Genomic DNA, 17,829 nt, shown 5'->3' with positions numbered 1-17,829 from the left:
TTGAATGGTAGAGCGGACATGATGGAACTGAATGATAGAGTGGACATGATGGAACTGAATGATGGAGAAGACACGATGGAACTGAATGATGGAGCAGACATGATGGAACTGAATGATAGAGCGCACATGATGGAACTGAATGAGAGAGCAGACATGATGGAACTGAATGAGAGAGAAGACATGATGGAACTGAATGATAGAGCGGACATGATGGAACTGAATGAGAGAGCAAACATGATGGAACTGAACAATGGAGCGGACATGATGGAACTGAATGAGAGAGCAGACATGATGGAATTGAATGGTAGAGCGGACATGATGGAACTGAATGATAGAGCGGACATGATGGAACTGAATGATGGAGCAGACATGATAGAACTGAATGATAGAGCAGACATGATGGAACTGAATGATCGAGCGGACATGATGGAACTGAATGATAGAGCAGACATGATGGAACTGAATGATAGAGCAGACATGATGGAACTTAATGATATAGCAGACATGATGGACCTGAATGATGGAGCAGGCAGGATGGAACTGATTAAAATAAATACTGTTTATTGTCACAAGTAGGTTTACATTAGCAATTAAGTTATTGTGAAAAGCCCCCAGTCGCCACATTCCGGCGGACAGCACACATTTTGGTCACAAAGTGAGAATTCAGAATTCTCAGCTGGTACGGGAATTGAACACACCAGCTGAGCTAATCCAGCCCATGACAGAGCAGACATGATGGAACTGAATGATAGAGCAGACATGATGGAACTGAATAAGAGAGCAGACATGATGGAACTGAATGATAGAGCACACATGTTGGAACTGAATGAGAGAGCAGACATGATGGAACTGAATGAGAGAGCAGATATGATGGAACTGAATGATAGAGCGGATATGATGGAACTGAATGATCGAGCGGACATGATGGAACTGAATGATAGAGCGGACATGATGGAACTGAATAAGAGAGCAGACATGATGGAATTGAATGGTAGAGTGGACATGATGGAACTGAATGGGAGAGCAGACATGATGGAACTGAATGATGGAGCAGACATGATGGGATTGAATGGTAGAGCGGACACGATGGAACTGAATCATAGAGCGAACATGATGGAACTGGATGATAGAGCGGACATTATGGAACTGAATGATAGAGCGGACATGATGGAACTGAATGAGAGAGCAGACGTGTTGGAACTGAATGAGAGAGCAGACATGATGGAACTGAATGATAGAGCGGACATGATGGAACTGAATGAGAGCAGACATGATGGAACTGAATGAGAGAGCAGACACGATGGAACTGAATGATAGAGCAGACATATTGGAACTGAATGAGAGAGCAGACACGATGGAACTGAATGATAGAGCGGACATGATGGAACTGAATGATAGAGAAGACACGATGGAACTGAATGATGGAGCAGACATGATGGAACTGAATGATAGAGCGTACATGATGGAACTGAATGAGAGAGCAGACATGATGGAACTGAATGATAGAGCGGACATGATGGAACTGAATGAGAGAGCAAACATGATGGAACTGAACAATGGAGCTGACATGATGGAACTGAATGAGAGAGCAGACATGATGGAATTGAATGGTAGAGCGGACATGATGGAACTGAATGATAGAGTGGACATGATGGAACTGAATGATGGAGAAGACACGATGGAACTGAATGATGGAGCAGACATGATGGAACTGAATGATAGAGCGCACATGATGGAACTGAATGAGAGAGCAGACATGATGGAACTGAATGATAGAGCGGACATGATGGAACTGAATGAGAGAGCAAACATGATGGAACTGGACAATGGAGCGGACATGATGGAACTCAATGAGAGAGCAGACATGATGGAATTGAATGGTAGAGCGGACATGATGGAACTGAATGATGGAGCAGACATGATGGAACTGAATGATAGAGCAGACATGATGGAACTGAATGATCGAGCGGACATGATGGAACTGAATGATAGAGCAGACAAGATTGACCTGAATGATGGAGCAGACATGATGGAACTGAATGATAGGGCGGACATGATGGAACTGAATGATAGAGCAGACATGATGGAACTGAATGATAGGGCGGACATGATGGAACTGGATGATAGAGCGGACATTATGGAACTGAATGATAGAGCGGACATGATGGAACTGAATGATAGAGCGGACATGATGGAACTGAATGAGAGCAGACATGATGGAACTGAATGAGAGAGCAGACACGATGGAACTGAATGATAGAGCAGACATGTTGGAACTGAATGAGAGAGCAGACACGATGGAACTGAATGATAGAGCGGACATGATGGAACTGAATGATAGAGAAGAGACGATGGAATTGAATGATGGAGCAGACATGATGGAACTGAATGATAGAGCGGACATGATGGAACTGAATGAGAGAGCAGACATGATGGAACTGAATGATAGAGCGGACATGATGGAACTGAATGAGAGAGCAAACATGATTGAACTGAACAATGGAGCGGACATGATGGAACTGAATGAGAGAGCAGACATGATGGAATTGAATGGTAGAGCGGACATGATGGAACTGAATGATAGAGTGGACATGATGGAACTGAATGATGGAGAAGACACGATGGAACTGAATGATGGAGCAGACATGATGGAACTGAATGATAGAGCGCACATGATGGAACTGAATGAGAAAGCAGACATGATGGAACTGAATGATAGAGCGGACATGATGGAACTCAATGAGAGAGCAGACATGATGGAATTGAATGGTAGAGCGGTCATGATGGAACTGAATGATGGAGCAGACATGATGGAACTGAATGATAGAGCAAACATGATGGAACTGAATGATCGAGCGGACATGATGGAACTGAATGATAGAGCAGACAAGATTGACCTGAATGATGGAGCAGACATGATGTAACTGAATGATAGGGCGGACATGATGGAACTGAATGATAGAGCAGACATGATGGACCTGAATGATGGAGCAGACATGATGGAACTGAATGATAGAGCAGACATGATGGAACTGAATGATAGAGCAGACATGATGGAACTGAATGATGGAGCGGACATGATGGAACTGAATGATGGAGCGGACATGATGGAACTGAATGATAGAGCGGACATGATGGAACTGAATGAGAGAGCAGACATGATGGAACTGAATGATAGAGCGGACATGATGGAACTGAATGAGAGAGCAAACATGATGGAACTGAACAATGGAGCGGACATGATGGAACTGAATGAGAGAGCAGACATGATGGAATTGAATGGTAGAGCGGACATGATGGAACTGAATGATAGAGTGGACATGATGGAACTGAATGATGGAGAAGACACGATGGAACTGAATGATGGAGCAGACATGATGGAACTGAATGATAGAGCGCACATGATGGAACTGAATGAGAGAGCAGACATGATGGAACTGAATGATGGAGCGGACATGATGGAACTGAATGAGAGAGCAAACATGATGGAACTGAACAATGGAGCGGACATGATGGAACTCAATGAGAGAGCAGACATGATGGAATTGAATGGTAGAGCGGACATGATGGAACTGAATGATGGAGCAGACATGATGGAACTGAATGATAGAGCAGACATGATGGAACTGAATGATCGAGCGGACATGATGGAACTGAATGATAGAGCAGACAAGATTGACCTGAATGATGGAGCAGACATGATGGAACTGAATGATAGGGCGGACATGATGGAACTGAATGATAGAGCAGACATGATGGAACTGAATGATAGGGCGGACATGATGGAACTGGATGATAGAGCGGACATTATGGAACTGAATTATAGAGCGGACATGATGGAACTGAATGAGAGAGCAGACATGTTGGAACTGAATGAGAGAGCAGACATGATGGAACTGAATGATAGAGCGGACATGATGGAACTGAATGAGAGCAGACATGATGGAACTGAATGAGAGAGCAGACACTATGGAACTGAATGATAGAGCAGACATGTTGGAACTGAATGAGAGAGCAGACACGATGGAACTGAATGATAGAGCGGACATGATGGAACTGAATGATAGAGAAGACACGATGAAACTGAATGATGGAGCAGACATGATGGAACTGAATGATAGAGCGGACATGATGGAACTGAATGAGAGAGCAGACATGATGGAACTGAATGATAGAGCGGACATGATGGAACTGAATGAGAGAGCAAACATGATGGAACTGAACAATGGAGCGGACATGATGGAACTGAATGAGAGAGCAGACATGATGGACTTGAATGGTAGAGCGGACATGATGGAACTGAATGATAGAGTGGACATGATGGAACTGAATGATGGAGAAGACACGATGGAACTGAATGATGGAGCAGACATGATGGAACTGAATGATAGAGCGCACATGATGGAACTGAATGAGAGAGCGGACATGATGGAACTGAATGATAGAGCGGACATGATGGAACTGAATGAGAGAGCAAACATGATGGAACTGAACAATGGAGCGGACATGATGGAACTCAATGAGAGAGCAGACATGATGGAATTGAATGGTAGAGCGGACATGATGGAACTGAATGATGGAGCAGACATGATGGAACTGAATGATAGAGCAGACATGATGGAACTGAATGATCGAGCGGACATGATGGAACTGAATGATAGAGCAGACAAGATTGACCTGAATGATGGAGCAGACATGATGGAACTGAATGATAGGGCGGACATGATGGAACTGAATGATAGAGCAGACATGATGGAACTGAATGATAGGGCGGACATGATGGAACTGAATGATAGAGCAGACATGATGGACCTGAATGATGGAGCAGACATGATGGAACTGAATGATAGAGCAGACATGATGGAACTGAATGATAGAGCAGACATGATGGAACTGAATGATAGAGCAGACATGATGGAACTGAATGATGGAGCGGACATGATGGAACTGAATGATGGAGCGGACATGATGGAACTGAATGATAGAGCGGACATGATGGAACTGAATGAGAGAGCAGTCATGATGGAACTGAATGATAGAGCGGACATGATGGAACTGAATGAGAGAGCAAACATGATGGAACTGAATAATGGAGCGGACATGATGGAACTGAATGATGGAGCAGACATGATGGAACTGAATGATAGAGCGGACATGATGGAACTGAATGAGAGCAGACATGATGGAACTGAATGAGAGAGCAGACATGTTGGAACTGAATGAGAGAGCAGACATGATGGAACTGAATGATAGAGCGGTCATGATGGAACTGAATGATAGAGAAGACATGATGGAACTGAATGATGGGCCAGACATGATGGAACTGAATGAGAGAGCGGACATGATGGAACTGAATGAGAGAGCAGACATGATGGAACTGAATGATAGAGCGGACATGATGGAACTGAATGAGAGAGCAGACATGATGGAACTGAATAATGGAGCGGACATGATGGAACTGAATGAGAGTGCAAACATGATGGAACTGAATAATGGAGCGGACATGATGGAACTGAATGAGAGCGGACATGATGGGACTGAATGATAGAGCGGACATGATGGAATTGAATGATGGAGCAGACATGATGGAACTGAATGATAGAGCAGACATGATGGAACTGAATGATAGAACAGACATGATGGAACTGAATGATAGAGCAGACATGATGGAACTGAATGCTAGAGTTGGTATGATGGAACTGAATGATAGAACAGACATGATGGAACTGAATGCTAGAGTTGATATGATGGAACTGAATGATAGAACAGACATGATGGAACTGAATGATGGAGCAGGCGTGATGTACCAAACAGTCTACTCCTCCTCCTCCCACTTCATGCATTCATCCCTAAAACTGCAGAAGAAATGCAGTCATACACTTCAGCAGAACCTGGGAAGAAGATATGAGAGGTAGAAGCATCATCCTCAAACTAATTCATCTTATTAGGGCAACAAAGACAGAAATGTCACCTATTTTAATCAGAGTGATGCTTTGCCAATGAGCACCTCAAATATCACATTTATATTAATTAAGTAACTGGCAGAAGCCATCTCTAACATTGAACAATAACATCATAGGATTACAATAAATTAATCGAGCGGACATGATGGAACTGAATGATAGAGCACACCAGATGGACCTGAATGATGGAGCAGACATGATGGAACTGAATGATAGGGCGGACATGATGGAACTGAATGATAGAGCAGACATGATGGAACTGAATGATCGAGCGGACATGATGGAACTGAATGATAGAGCAGACAAGATTGACCTGAATGATGGAGCAGACATGATGGAACTGAATGATAGGGCGGACATGATGGAACTGAATGATAGAGCAGGCATGATGGAACTGAATGATAGGGCGGACATGATGGAACTGAATGATAGAGCAGACATGATGGACCTGAATGATGGAGCAGACATGATGGAACTGAATGATAGAGCAGACATGATGGAACTGAATGATAGAGCAGACATGATGGAACTGAATGATGGAGCGGACATGATGGAACTGAATGATGGAGCGGACATGATGGAACTGAATGATAGAGCGGACATGATGGAACTGAATGAGAGAGCAAACATGATGGAACTGAATGAGAGAGCAGACATGTTGGAACTGAATGAGAGAGCAGACATGATAGAACTGAATGATAGAGCGGACATGTTGGAACTGAATGATAGAGCAGACATGATAGAACTGAATGATAGAGCGGACATGATGGAACTGAATGATAGAGCGGACATGATGGAACTGAATGATAGAGCGGACATGATGGAACTGAATGATAGAGCAGACAGGATGGACCTGAATGATGGAGCAGACATGATGGAACTGAATGATAGAGCAGACATGATGGAACTGAATGATAGAGCAGACATGATGGAACTGAATGATGGAGCGGACATGATGGAACTGAATGATATAGCAGACATGATGGAACTGAATGAGAGAGCGGACATGATGGAACTGAATGATGGAGCGGACATGATGGAACTGAATGATAGAGCAGACATGATGGACCTGAATGATGGAGCAGGAAGGATGGAACTGATTAAAATAAATACTGTTTATTGTCACAAGTAGGTTTACATGAGAAATTAAGTTATTGTGAAAAGCCCCCAGTCGCCACATTCCGGCAGACAGCACACATTTTGGTCACAAAGTGAGAATTCTGAATTCTCAGCTGGTACGGGAATTGAACACACCAGCTGAGCTAATCCAGCCCATGACAGAGCAGACATGGTGGAACTGAATGAGAGAGCAGGCATGATGGAACTGAATGATAGAGCAGACATGTTGGAACTGAATGATAGAGCAGACATGATGGAACTGAATGACAGAGCTGACATGTTGGAACTGAATGATAGAGCGGACATGATGGAACTGAATGATAGAGCGGACATGATGGAACTGAATGATAGAGCAGACATGATGGAACTGAATGATAGAGCAGACATGTTGGAACTGAATGAGAGAGCGGACATGATGGAACTGAATGATAGAGCGGATATGATGGAACTAAATGATAGAGCGGACATGATGGAACTGAATGATAGAGCGGACATGATGGAACTGAATGATAGAGCGGACATGATGGAACTGAATGATCGAGCGGACATGATGGAACTGAATGAGAGAGCAGACATGATGGAATTGAATGGTAGAGCGGACATGATGGAACTGAATGATGGAGCGGACATGATGGAACTGAATGAGAGAGCAGACATGATGGAACTGAATGATGGAGCAGACATGATGGAATTGAATGGTAGAGCGGACATGATGGAACTGAATGATAGAGCGGACATGATGGAACTGAATGATAGAGCAGACATGATGGTATTGAATGATTGAGCAGACATGATGGAACTGAATGATGGAGCGGACAAGATGGAACTGAATGATAGAGCAGACATGATGGAATTGAATGGTAGAGTGGACATGATGGAACTGAATGACAGAGCGGACATGATGGTACTGAATGATAGAGCGGACATGATGGAACTGAATGATAGAGCGGACATGACGGAACTGAATGAGAGAGCAGACATGTTGGAACTGAATGAGAGAGCAGACATGATGGAACTGAATGATAGAGCGGACATGATGGAACTGAATGAGAGCAGACATGATGGAACTGAATGAGAGAGCAGACATGTTGGAACTGAATGAGAGAGCAGACATGATGGAACTGAATGATGGAGCAGACATGATGGAACTGAATGATAGGGCGGACATAATGGAACTGAATGATAGAGCAGACATGATGGAACTGAATGAGAGAGCAGACATGATGGAACTGAATGATAGGGCAGACATGATGGAACTGAATGATAGAGCAGACATGATGGAACTGAATGCTAGAGTTGATATGATGGAACTGAATGATAGAACAGACATGATGGAACTGAATGCTAGAGTTGATATGATGGAACTGAATGATAGAACAGACATGATGGAACTGAATGATGGAGCAGGCGTGATGTACCAAACAGTCTACTCCTCCTCCTCCCACTTCATGCATTCATCCCTAAAACTGCAGAAGAAATGCAGTCATACACTTCAGCAGAACCTGGGAAGAAGATATGAGAGGTAGAAGCATCATCCTCAAACTAATTCATCTTATTAGGGCAACAAAGACAGAAATGTCACCTTTTTAAATCAGAGTGATGCTTTGCCAATGAGCACCTCAAATATCACATTTATATTAATTAAGTAACTGGCAGAAGCCATCTCTAACATTGAACAATAACATCATAGGATTACAATAAATTAAGTCACCTTCAAAGATTCACTCCAGGATGGCTTGAGACAGGGTCTTTCTGGGTCCATGGTGACTGTATCCATTTTCCTTTGGAAGAGAACGAGTGCACAGTCGAGAATCCTCATAATCAGGTGAGGTGGTTTGGCTAATTTACGTACAGTGGAAATATCAGCAGGTTTGATTGTCTGGAAAGACAAAGGTGATGTGATCAGAATAAATGCAGGCAATTCTTCGTTACATTATAACTTACCAGCATAAACTGGTATTCAATCAATTTTTATCTTCACGGTGTGAGGAAAGATCTTCGAAGCTGGAGATGCAGCATTAAAGTTGGTGGTGTGTTTTCTCAGGAGTATGTGGCTATAGGTCAAAGCTCACAGCCCTCATTATTTTCAATAGATTCTCTCTGTGTTGTATAGGCAGCTTGTGTTCGTAAACTTCCAAAGCACCATAACGGATGAAAGGGGAGGGAATTTGAGGTAAAATTTCAGCATAAAATGAAAACAAAGTATGGGGTTTTTATTGACAGTAATTGCTCAATTTACAGAGTGAAAAGTCCCGACTGTGTTGTTCCTTGTGTCTTAATAAAGCTCATAGTCTCAAAGGTGGAGAAGATGCTTTATTGTGAATTTGTTCTGTCTTCAGAGCTACCTCAAATGCTGCCTGCCTGTGTCTGCCAGTCCTGCTGCCAAGTTCTCCCTTCCGTGAAGTGTATCCTTACTTCCTGTCCCTGTGTATTTATAGCTCTCCCATGCTCCCTCTAGTGCTTGCTCAGTTGTTTTGCATCTACACTGATACACAATCACCACACCGACCAAAGACCCTTTTGTGCCATAATAACTCTACAGCAGACATTGACCAGCCTTGAATGGCAGACTGGGAGATGGGAGTCAGGTAAAATCATGGAAGGCACATCAAGGTGCAGTTCGAACCATCAGGCACTTTACCAATAGCTGGACATGATGTGGAGTGGCTTCCAGCTGCAAGGCAGTGATCGGTCGATTAGAATCATTGAGGGCTAACTGGAGCTATTTTACATGGTGACCTGCATTTTCAAACATCCTCACCTTGTGTGAAGGTCACTAGATAAATGGAGGCGGTCAGGGATTATTTGAGTTTTGGGTGAAGGTAGCTCCTCCAGCCCCAACAATCTCCCTGGGGGAGGATTCCCCTCCAGCCCTAGGCTCTCTGAATGTTTTAATTTGGTTTTAAATGGACTTGGTCCAGCTGGAGAATTCTCCTGCATGCCCCAGCAGTGACCACCTCCCTTAGATCCATTTTCTTTTGGAGGAGCTGGTCGTGCTGGGTGCCTGCCCACCTTCCTTAATTGGACGTTGAGCCCACAGCAAAATGTTATGTCTTCTGGTTGCCATTAGTTAGAAATAAGCACTTTAAACTCAAAATGCTGGAATTGAATGTATTACTTTCTGTCCTCCATATAGCTGTGATCCTGATTTGTTGCTACCCAGTCCATGAATACAGTCCAAAGATGCTTAGGGTGAGGTCACAGGGCAGGGGATTGGGCCTAGGCAGTATGGTCTTTCAAATGGTCGGTGCAGACTCGATGGGCTGAATAGCCTCTTTCTGTACTGTAGGGATTCTATGATTCTCGATTACATAAGTGTTCCTGTTCATTGGTACCAGTGATCAGTATGTCATCCATGTAATATTGTACCCCCTGCAGGCCGTTTAAGATCTGGTCTATGGACTGGTGAAACAAAGCAGGTGATGATGTTATTCTCTTATCACAGAAAAGGCCATTCTGTGTAATGGTGAGCAGGTGTTGAGGTTCAGCTGCAACATTCATTTGCAGGTAGGCCTACGATAGGTCAATCTTGCTGAACTCCTGTGCTCCTGCTGAGTGAGCGAACAAATTTTCAATCAAAGTAGCTGGTATTTATCCATGCATAAAATCAGATTAATAGTTGTTCTGATGCCAATAGTTCCATCCTGGTTCATTACAGCCACAAGAGGGGTTGCCCAGTCACTAGTGGTGATGGGTTTTCAAACTCCTGTTTCATTACTTCAGATTCTACCTTTGGATGTATGGTGTAGGGTACTGCTCTAGCCTTGAGACTCTTAGCTGACTATTCTGTTTGATCTTAAGTGCCCCTGTGCTCCTTTCATGGTCTCCAGTGTGTCTTCACATACACACTGGGCAGAAATTCTCCACTTGGAGTTCCCGGTGAGGTGGAGAATCCCGAGTTAGTGAAGAAAACGGGATTGGTGCCGGGCGTTGATCCGTTTCCGATTCTCCAGCCACCCGCTGGTGTCGGGATCGAGGTTCGCACCCCGCGCCAGTAGGCCAGGCACCATATTCTCCGGGCCCGTGTGATTTGCTGGTCCTCTAAGCCGGGAAACACTTGGGTGAGAATTACGACAGATATGGACAACATGGTCCTGACGTGGTGGACCTCGCGGTGGATCAAGGGGGTAACTCCTTAAGGGATTTGTCCCTAAAGTCCATCTGAGGGGCACCCTCCCACCCTACTCCCACATAATGGAAGACTTGCCCACTCCACCCACACCATCTTCCTTCACACTTGAGTAACTCTGAAGCACTCTAACGGTGATGTTTATAAACATCAACCACTTAAAACAGAGTTAAGTGCTGTCAATTTCCAGCTGACCATTCAAAATCACTGTCGCCTGAAGGGCAGTGATTGGAAATTTAATTCTGTTTGAAGTGGGCCATGACCTGTCCATCAAAGATGATGTTTATAAACATTGTGTTCGTACTTCAGAGTTATTCAAGCGTGAAGGAAGATGAATAGAGCAAAGATGACAGCTGTGTGTGTGTGTGTGTGTGTGGGGGGGGGGGGGGGGGGGAGCTGTCAATCAGAGCCTACTAAGGAAAATGAATGAATGACTTGCAGCTCAAAGATCTGAGGGGGTTTAAATACAGCTGACTGCTTTTCACGTTCCAGGAATTGACACGTGGTGCTTCCTGTGCCTGCAACAGCAGACGGCATGGTGGCACAGTAATTAGCACTGTTGCTTCACAGCGTCAGAGGCTCAGGTTCGATTCCTGGCTTAGGTCACTTGGTCTCTCTTCATCAACCATATAATTCCAGGTTTGAGCACCTGTAGTATGGATACATGGGCAGGGAGAATGCCAAAGCATCCGGTTATTGTTGGAGTATCAACTTGTTTCACATTTTCTGTACCCAAACCTTTCTCCAATTGGATCAGATGCACTTAATCACAACAAGGAGCATGCTCTCCATTGTCACAGTATTTCACACTTGATAGACTCAAAATGAGTTTCGATAATGTGGCTGCTGGCCTGCTGCATACTCAGCACATGAATGCAGTGCAGCGGTGAAATGGGGCAGCCTGGGGTTTGTATTCACATAATAATTGGCCTGTAGTTCCCAGCTCTTTATAAATATTTCAACAATACATTAGAGGCAGTTAGTTAGTTAGGTGGCTGCTTGAGGTAAAACTGCCAGCAGGTGCAGGCTTGGGATCTGCTTTTCTTCCAACAAGCACCTGCTATAAAATTAAGGTCAGCCACTCTAAGATGGAGGGCTACACTCAGAAACCTAGTGAAACTGGAATGAAAAGTTTCCTCTGCCTCATGCTACAATGCAGTTGCCTTGAAGTTGGCTACTCTCCCTTCACTGGGCCCGATTCTCCCAAAAGGAATAAAGTCCCCGAGTGAGTGCATTTAGCCACTTGTTTCCCGGCACTTGCAGTGCAGAGAAACATAGGGCTATTCAACGCGACTCGCATTGAGTCTGGAGTCTGAATGATGAATTCGCTGCCAAGGCTGTACATAGCCCTGTTTTTTACCGTGCAGAGCTCCGCTCGTCGGAGCTCCACATTGTAGTGAGAGCATTGGCGTCCCGATCTTTGAGGCCCCCAAAAGAATCCCTGACCTCCTCCCCCAGCCCGAACGCAATATGGGAGGCTCCCTGAACACCTGCCATCCCCCAACACCCACGCCGGGCAATCTTGGCCCAATCTTGCATGTGCAAAAAATGTCAGCTTGGCACCTTGTCAGTGCCAACTGTGCACCCTGGCAATGCAAGGCTGGCACCCAGGAGGCACTACCAAACTACCCAGTTGGCACCAGCAGTGCCAGGGCACTACCAGGGCATGTAGCTGGGAGCCTCCGATCTCCTTGGAGGCCCCCATGAGTGGAGTTCCGTCTGGTTCCCGTTTGTGCGGACCAGTACCAAATGGCACTTGCCCAAGATCTCTGAGCCAAAGGGATTGAATCCCAAAGCCTCAGGTTCCTCGGGAATCTGCACATTAGAGTGAGGCTTTCTGAGTCACTCCAATATGCCGATTTACTAAAAGCTGATCTTGCCCATTCTGGGTGCGATTCATATCGCAACATCTCGCGAGATTGCATTGAATATTGTGAGTCGTTGTAAGCTGGGTAGATTCTGGGAGCGTGCTCTCCTGGCTTTCAACGGCCACTGCGCCGAGGCAAGCTGCTTTTCAGGAACAACGTGGCCATTGGATCGCGCCCACTATTTCCCGGACCTGGGGAGGGTTTCTCTCACCCCGGGCCAGTTCAGAGAATCGGCAACAGCTCCTTTTTTTAACGCGACGCCAGTCAGACGCCGTTCCGCCATTCTCTCAACCAGCGAGAACGGCGTCATCGTGATCAGCACCGCGCCGCCCGGAGAATCACCTGAGGGGGTAAGTTCAGCGATTCCCCGGGCTCCCGTGGATTCTGTGGGCCGGATGGGCCGAAGTCCCGATGGCGTGATCCCAGACCGTTCTATTCTGCTAAGAAAAATCGGAAGAGGAGGTGAGCGGCCGGCATGTGGGGGTATCTGGGTGTGTCGGGGCGGGCACGGCCAGGGCAGGGGGCGAGGGGGGTGGAGAGCCTCCATGTTCATGGGGACAACATGCCAGCCGGCCCAGAACGTCTGGCAGGGCAGTGCCATAGCCACAGCCGCCATTATGGGGGCCAGGCTGATGGGTACAGACCCTGGGCGTTGGCTGCACGCAAGCCTCCCGGCTGTGCCCATGGGTGCCTGACTCACAGGGTACGGACCTCCCAGCCAGCGCCACCCACCGGCGGGTAGGTCCAGGGCCGCACCCATGGCAGCCCCCCGTGAGGACATAGCCATCCAAAGGTGGCGCAATCAGGGGGGATGGCAATAGTGGGCGGAGCCCAGAGGGTGTGGGCAGGTGTCTGGGTGCATGCGTGGCTGTGGCGCAACCAGCCAACTGGGGCAGACATGTAGCCCATGGCACTTGGCTGTAGAGGGGGCCATGCAACATCCCCCACCACCTGCAGATCATAATGTTTGGGCACCAGCCATCCCTGCATTTAGCCCTGTGGCAGCGCTGGCGCAGGCGGCTCATAGTGGCTGCAGCAGCAGTGGCTGCAGCAGAGGGATGGGCTGCAGCAGAGGGATGGGCTGCAGCAGAGGGATGGGCTGCAGCAGAGGGATGGGCTGCAGCAGAGAGATGGCTGCAGCAGAGGGATGGGCTGCAGCAGAGGGATGGGCTGCAGCAGCGGTGGCTGCAGCAGAGGGATGGGCTGCAGCAGAGAGATGGCTGCAGCAGAGGGATGGGCTGCAGCAGAGGGATGGGCTGCAGCAGAGAGATGGCTGCAGCAGCGGTGGCTGCAGCAGAGGGATGGGCTGCAGCAGAGGGATGGGCTGCAGCAGCGGTGGCTGCAGCAGAGGGATGGGCTGCAGCAGAGAGATGGCTGCAGCAGAGGGATGGGCTGCAGCAGAGGGATGGGCTGCAGCAGAGAGATGGCTGCAGCAGCGGTGGCTGCAGCAGAGGGATGGGCTGCAGCAGAGAGATGGCTGCAGCAGAGGGATGTCTGCAACAGAGGGATGGGCTGCAGCAGCGGTGGCTGCAGCAGAGGGATGGGCTGCAGCAGAGGGATGGGCTGCAGCAGAGAGATGGCTGCAGCAGCGGTGGCTGCAGCAGAGGGATGGGCTGCAGCAGAGGGATGGGCTGCAGCAGAGAGATGGCTGCAGCAGCGGTGGCTGCAGCAGAGAGATGGCTGCAGCAGAGAGATGGCTGCAGCAGAGGGATGGGCTGCAGCAGAGGGATGGGCTGCAGCAGCGGTAGCTGCAGCAGAGGGATGGGCTGCAGCAGAGGGATGGGCTGCAGCAGAGAGATGGCTGCAGCAGAGAGATGGCTGCAGCAGGGAAATGGCTGCAGCAGAGAGATGGCTGCAGCAGAGAGATGGCTGCAGCAGAGGGATGGGCTGCAGCAGAGGGATGGGCTGCAGCAGAGGAATGGGCTGCAGCAGAGGGATGGCTGCAGCAGAGGGATGGGCTGCAGCAGAGAGATGGCTGCAGCAGAGGGATGTCTGCAACAGAGGGATGGGCTGCAGCAGCGGTGGCTGCAGCAGAGCGATGGGCTGCAGCAGATAGATGGCTGCAGCAGCGGTGGCTGCAGCAGAGGGATGGGCTGCAGCAGAGGGATGGGCTGCAGCAGCGGTGGCTGCAGCAGAGGGATGGGCTGCAGCAGCGGTGGCTGCAGCAGAGGGATGGGCTGCAGCAGAGGGATGGGCTGCAGCAGAGAGATGGCTGCAGCAGAGAGATGGCTGCAGCAGAGGGATGGGCTGCAGCAGAGGGATGGGCTGCAGCAGAGGAATGGGCTGCAGCAGAGGGATGGCTGCAGCAGAGGGATGGCTGCAGCAGAGGGATGGGCTGCAGCAGAGAGATGGCTGCAGCAGAGAGATGGCTGCAGCAGCGGTGGCTGCAGCAGAGGGATGGGCTGCAGCAGATAGATGGCTGCAGCAGCGGTGGCTGCAGCAGAGGGATGGGCTGCAGCAGAGGGATGGGCTGCAGCAGCGGTGGCTGCAGCAGAGGGATGGGCTGCAGCAGAGAGATGGCTGCAGCAGAGGGATGGGCTGCAGCAGAGGGATGGGCTGCAGCAGAGGAATGGGCTGCAGCAGAGGGATGGGCTGCAGCAGAGAGATGTTTGCAGCAGAGGGATGGGCTGCAGCAGAGAGATGGTTGCAGCAGAGGGATGGGCTGCAGCAGTGGGATGGGCTGCAGCAGAGAGATGGCTGCAGCAGCGGTGGCTGCAGCAGAGGGAGGGGCTGCAGCAGAGGGATGGGCTGCAGCAGGGAAATGGCTGCAGCAGAGAGATGGCTGCAGCAGAGGGATGGGCTGCAGCAGAGAGATGGCTGCAGCAGCGGTGTCTGCAGCAGAGGGATGGGCTGCAGCAGAGGGATGGGCTGCAGCAGAGGGATGGGCTGCAGCAGGGAGATGGCTGCAGCAGCGGTGTCTGCAGCAGAGGGATGGGCTGCAGCAGAGGGATGGCTGCAGCAGAGAGATGGCTGCAGCAGAGGGATGGGCTGCAGCAGAGAGATGGGCTGCAGCAGAGGGATGGGCTGCAGCAGAGAGATGTTTGCAGCAGAGGGATGGGCTGCAGCAGAGAGATGGTTGCAGCAGAGGGATGGGCTGCAGCAGTGGGATGGGCTGCAGCAGAGAGAAGGCTGCAGCAGCGGTGGCTGCAGCAGAGGGATGGGCTGCAGCAGGGAAATGGCTGCAGCAGAGAGATGGCTGCAGCAGAGGGATGGGCTGCAGCAGGGAAATGGCTGCAGCAGAGGGATGGGCTGCAGCAGAGAGATGGCTGCAGCAGCGGTGTCTGCAGCAGAGGGATGGGCTGCAGCAGAGGGATGGGCTGCAGCAGAGCGATGGGCTGCAGCAGGGAGATGGCTGCAGCAGAGGGATGTGCTGCAGCAGAGAGATGGCTGCAGCAGCGGTGTCTGCAGCAGAGGGATGGGCTGCAGCAGAGGAATGGGCTGCAGCAGAGGGATGGCTGCAGCAGAGAGATGGCTGCAGCAGAGGGATGGGCTGCAGCAGAGAGATGGGCTGCAGCAGAGAGATGGCTGCAGCAGCGGTGGCTGCAGCAGATAGATGGCTGCAGCAGGGAGATGGCTGCAGCAGAGGGATGGGCTGCAGCAGAGGGATGGGCTGCAGCAGCGGTGTCTGCAGCAGAGGGATGGGCTGCAGCAGAGGGATGGGCTGCAGCAGAGAGATGGCTGCAGCAGAGGGATGGGCTGCAGCAGAGGGATGGGCTGCAGCAGCGGTGGCTGCAGCAGAGGGATGGGCTGCAGCAGAGAGATGGCTGCAGCAGAGGGATGGGCTGCAGCAGAGGGATGGGCTGCAGCAGAGAGATGGCTGCAGCAGCGGTGGCTGCAGCAGAGGGATGGGCTGCAGCAGAGAAATGGCTGCAGCAGAGGGATGGGCTGCAGCAGAGGGATTGGCTGCAGCAGAGAGATGGCTGCAGCAGCGGTGGCTGCAGCAGAGGGATGGGCTGCAGCAGAGGGATGGGCTGCAGCAGAGAGATGGCTGCAGCAGCGGTGGCTGCAGCAGAGAGATGGCTGCAGCAGAGAGATGGCTGCAGCAGAGGGATGGCCTGCAGCAGAGGGATGGGCTGCAGCAGCGGTGGCTGCAGCAGAGGGATGGGCTGCAGCAGCGGTGGCTGCAGCAGAGGGATGGGCTTCAGCAGCGGTAGCTGCAGCAGAGGGATGGGCTGCAGCAGAGGGATGGGCTGCAGCAGAGAGATGGCTGCAGCAGAGAGATGGCTGCAGCAGGGAAATGGCTGCAGCAGAGAGATGGCTGCAGCAGAGAGATGGCTGCAGCAGAGGGATGGGCTGCAGCAGAGGGATGGGCTGCAGCAGAGGAATGGGCTGCAGCAGAGGGATGGCTGCAGCAGAGGGATGGGCTGCAGCAGAGAGATGGCTGCAGCAGAGGGATGTCTGCAGCAGAGGGATGGGCTGCAGCAGCGGTGGCTGCAGCAGAGAGGGCTGCAGCAGCGGTGGCTGCAGCAGAGGGATGGGCTGCAGCAGATAGATGGCTGCAGCAGCGGTGGCTGCAGCAGAGGGATGGGCTGCAGCAGAGGGATGGGCTGCAGCAGCGGTGGCTGCAGCAGAGGGATGGGCTGCAGCAGCGGTGGCTGCAGCAGAGGGATGGGCTTCAGCAGCGGTGGCTGCAGCAGAGGGATGGGCTGCAGCAGAGGGATGGGCTGCAGCAGAGAGATGGCTGCAGCAGAGAGATGGCTGCAGCAGAGAGATGGGCTGCAGCAGAGGGATGGGCTGCAGCAGAGGGATG

At 49.8% G+C, this 17,829-nt stretch overlaps 1 protein-coding gene across 6 annotated transcripts in view; it reads right to left on the bottom strand.

Moving 5' to 3' along the window:
* LOC119966976 (dynein heavy chain 8, axonemal-like) overlaps positions 1-17,829 on the bottom strand; it is a 1,648,910-nt gene that overhangs the window by 205,043 nt on the left and 1,426,038 nt on the right. For all 6 annotated transcript variants that reach the window (XM_038798944.1, XM_038798946.1, XM_038798947.1 and 3 more), the window contains one exon: positions 8,794-8,961. In XM_038798944.1, the coding sequence (XP_038654872.1) occupies positions 8,794-8,961 (168 nt within the window). The remainder of the gene's footprint in view (positions 1-8,793; positions 8,962-17,829) is intronic.

Source organism: Scyliorhinus canicula, chromosome 6 (genome assembly GCF_902713615.1).
Source record: "Scyliorhinus canicula chromosome 6, sScyCan1.1, whole genome shotgun sequence".
NCBI lineage: Eukaryota > Metazoa > Chordata > Chondrichthyes > Carcharhiniformes > Scyliorhinidae > Scyliorhinus > Scyliorhinus canicula.
This window is presented reverse-complemented; position numbering and strand designations above follow the sequence as displayed.